We start from the raw sequence: 3,906 nt of genomic DNA, 5'->3' as shown, positions 1-3,906 counted from the left end.
AAATAATAGAATACGATAGTGTATCTCTTTTGTCACTGGTTCGAGTCTCACTGTCTCTGAAGTTCGAGATTAATATACAATATATAAGGCTGAAGCGGGAAATTGCAGGTCCCGATTTCCAAGTTGCAATCTGCAAAAACCGAGGAATCTGCAATTTTACTAAGTGTTGAGCGGGAATCTGCTCAAAAAAGTTGCAATAAGTGGGGATCTGCAATAAACGGGGGTGCAAAAAGCAGGGGTCCACTGTAATATTGATTTTGAAAGTATGATAAATGTTTTGTATAATAAAATTAATTCTTATTTTAAAAAATGGAAGGCTTGAATACAACATTAATTAATCCTCTAATAAACTTAGCTATATTCGAGAATACAATAATATTATACTTAACAATAAGCAATATTACAGTTATTAAAAATATTGAAAATAAAGAAAAAGTTGATATTGATTTATTGAAAAGTGAGAAGTTTAATATATATCCATTGATATTTTCTCCATCAATTACTAAGTCTAATGAGAACATATATATATACTTTAACATAAAAAGTGCTTTTATAGAATTTTTAGAAAGTAATACAGAAGATATTAACATTGAAATTAATTATGATACAGCTATAAATGCATTTAGGAATATAAAATATATTAATGTCATGTGATGAATTAAAAAGCCTTGGCAAAAAGTGTTGAAGATGAAAAAAAAATAAAAATACAATCTATAGTTATAAAATAATTGTTCATTTTTTGCTGTATGTTTTAGTATTTAATATATTACAGTGTTTTGAAAAATTTTAATATTCTCAATTCATTATATGTTTAATAAAATTTTTAAATTTATTTATAAATAAATGTTCTCCTTTCTCTTCCATCTCTTGCTTAAGCAAAACCAATCCTTCTTCGAACAGTCTAACGACATATTAAATCAAGTGAGAATCTTTAAAAAAAACAAGTTTGTACAGATAAAAAGGACTAAAGTTCCTTTAGTATCAAATTTTAGATTTTTACCTTTTTGTTTGTTGGCAATGAGAATCAGCTTGCGAGGTAGGTGATGTAACATGTGATGGCTGCAGCGAGGGTAGTTGTTGGGTTGTTGCTTCTTGTGGTTCTGGGGACGGGGGCTTGAAATGCAGAGATTGTTGACTATAAACAACTGCTCTTCCTTTTTTTTTCATTGGAAGAATAGATACGTCAGTAAAACCACAAAAAAAGGAATGGAATCCGGAGTAACTGTTGTAGAATACTGATGCATTGATGTGGGTATCAAAATGCAAATAAGCGTAACTAATCATACACAGTACATTGTTAGAATCGAAATCAGGTAACAATCATAGAAGATTCGACGATACTTACTCGGCCTGCGTAACTTTGACAATGCGTCTTAACCCTGTTGTGACAATTCTTTCAACAAGCTGATCTCGTGATACGTTGTATATAGCTGATCCTTTTAGGATCACTTGGCAGTCTGGAGCAACCATGGTGCAAATGTACAGTTGATTCAGGTAGACCTTGAAATTTACAAGCTATTGAAAGTTTATTCATGTGACTGTAGAGGGCGTATTATTTCTTGCGGGTCTAGTGACCTTGACATGTCGGGACATTGAGGTTGTATAATCTCACTTAGTGTTTAAATCTTTGATATATAAAGCCTCTGTACCCAATTCACCCCTCTCTTTCTCTTTACACTATTTTTTCTCACATCAAAAGATAAGTATGTATTAGCCTTTATTTCTATAATAACCCATCTTACATTGTTTTGCTTACATGAATAAACTTTTAATAGCTTGTAAATTTCAAGGTCTACCTGAATCAACTGTACATTTGCACTATGGTTGCTCCAGACTGCCAAGTGATCCTGAAAGGATCAGCTATATACAACGTATCACGAGATCAGCTTGTTGAAAGAATTGTCACAACAGGGTTAAGACGCATTGTCAAAGTTATGCAGGCCGAGTAAGTATCGTCGAATCTTCTATGATTGTTACCTGATTTCGATTCTAACAATGTACTGTGTATGATTAGTTACGCTTATTTACATTTTGATACCCACATCAATGCATCAGTATTCTACAATAGTTACTACGGATTCCATTCCTTTTTTTGTGGTTTTACCGACGTATCTATTCTTCCAATAAAAAAAAAAGGAAGAGCAGTTGTTTATAGTCAACAATCTCTGCATTTCAAGCCCCCGTCCCCAGAACCACAAGAAGCAACAACCCAACAACTACCCTCGCTGCAGCCATCACATGTTACATCACCTACCTCGCAAGCTAATTCTCATTGCCAACAAACAAAAAGGTAAAAATCTAAAATTTGACACTAAAGGAACTTTAGTCCTTTTTATCTGTACAAACTTGTTTTTTTCAAAGATACTCACTTGATTTAATATGTAATTAGACTGTTCGAAGAAGGATTGGTTTTGCTTAAGCAAGAGATGGAAGAGAAAGGAGAACATTTATTTATAAATAAATTTAAAAATTTTATTAAACATATAATGAATTGAGAATATTAAAATTTTTCAAAACACTGTAATATATTAAATACTAAAACATATAGCAAAAAATGAACAATTACTTTATAAGTATAGATTGTATTTTTATTTTTTTTTCATCTTCAACACTTTTTGCCAAGGCTTTTTAATTCATCACATGACATTAATATATTTTATATTCCTAAATGCATTTATAGCTGTATCATAATTAATTTCAATGTTAATATCTTCTGTATTACTTTCTAAAAATTCTATAAAAGCACTTTTTATGTTAAAGTATATATATATGTTCTCATTAGACTTAGTAATTGATGGAGAAAATATCAATGGATATATATTAAACTTCTCACTTTTCAATAAATCAATATCAACTTCTTCTTTATTTTCAATATTTTTAATAACTGTAATTTTGCTTATTATTAAGTATAATATTATTATATTATCGAACATAGTTGAATTTATTAGAGGATTAATTAATGTTGTATTCAAGCCTTCCATTTTTGTAAAATATAGTATATTTCATCTATAACCGCCAATGTTTCAATTTTGAGATTTCAAATGCCGCTTCTTTATTTAGTAATATTCAAATAATAGTAGGGAAATCGTCAAGACAGTGTGATCTGTAAGTTCGGGAAGTATATCTTTCCACAAGAGTGATAGCTTCGGGAGTTGGTAGTTCTTGGGAATAAGCGTCTATAAAATGCCACACCCTTCCATAAAATCGTCTAATTAGTGTAGGTACTTCGTCTGGGGGCGAAACAGTACCCAGGAACTTTGGTAAGTTTTCTTTCAAAGCTTTATAACTGTAATTACAATTGATTCGTGCATGGTACTTTGCTCGGCCCTAATATCGTTCGATCCAATTGCACTCGCATTGGAATTTTGGATATAGCTCAAAAATGTGACCCGCGTTCACCACAGCTTCACAAAGGGCTGTCTTTTGATCTTGAAAGTCGGGCTGAGCACCAAGAAAATGTCTAGTACAACACTTGCTATCGTCCGCTTCTTCTTTTTTGCAATCCATTCGCCAAACTTTTCCAGGTCTATACGGGTCTTCCTCAAACCAAAGTCCACGGTCATTCAAAATGATTTTTATCCCCTTGAAATGGCATACTTGCTGTTTGTCGGCCGTGACTATCGTGACACCTCGCTTGCGTTTCTTAATGTTTTCTTCGATATTCATGTACATCCTTTGTGTTTTCTTTTCTTTGGTTGCTTCATCGATAAAGTAGCTGTCCCAATACACATGCATGCTGCAGTCATGCTCTGCGTTATCCACTCCACACCGCTTTAATTCCTTGCACATAGTTCTCGCCAGTAATGCATCACTTGGGTAAGCATTATGATTACTACTTTGATCGAATATAAATAATACTTGACAACCAGGGTGCAAAAGGTCAAATAGTGGGATCGCATCTTCTTC

The 3,906-nt window shown here is 32.6% G+C and overlaps 2 protein-coding genes across 2 annotated transcripts; one reads left to right on the top strand and one right to left on the bottom strand.

Moving 5' to 3' along the window:
* Nucleotides 1-833: 833 nt before the first annotated feature.
* On the bottom strand, nucleotides 834-1,470 carry BDB00DRAFT_786523 (uncharacterized protein; the record flags this gene model as incomplete). The annotated part of the gene is made up of 3 exons (XM_053120619.1): nucleotides 834-901; nucleotides 1,001-1,113; nucleotides 1,346-1,470. 3 exons carry the CDS (start codon nucleotides 1,468-1,470, stop codon nucleotides 834-836), a joined length of 306 nt encoding a protein of 101 aa, XP_052981440.1.
* A 350-nt stretch (nucleotides 1,471-1,820) lies between these two features.
* Nucleotides 1,821-2,457, top strand: BDB00DRAFT_786522 (uncharacterized protein; the record flags this gene model as incomplete). Its single annotated transcript, XM_053120618.1, has 3 exons — nucleotides 1,821-1,945; nucleotides 2,178-2,290; nucleotides 2,390-2,457. 3 exons carry the CDS (start codon nucleotides 1,821-1,823, stop codon nucleotides 2,455-2,457), a joined length of 306 nt encoding a protein of 101 aa, XP_052981439.1.
* Nucleotides 2,458-3,906: the final 1,449 nt, after the last annotated feature.

Source organism: Zychaea mexicana (genome assembly GCF_025766255.1).
Source record: "Zychaea mexicana strain RSA 1403 chromosome Unknown BDB00scaffold_22, whole genome shotgun sequence".
Classification (NCBI taxonomy): Eukaryota; Fungi; Mucoromycota; class Mucoromycetes; order Mucorales; family Lichtheimiaceae; genus Zychaea; species Zychaea mexicana.
Note: the sequence above shows the minus strand (reverse complement) of the source record. Positions and strands in the feature narration are given on the sequence as shown.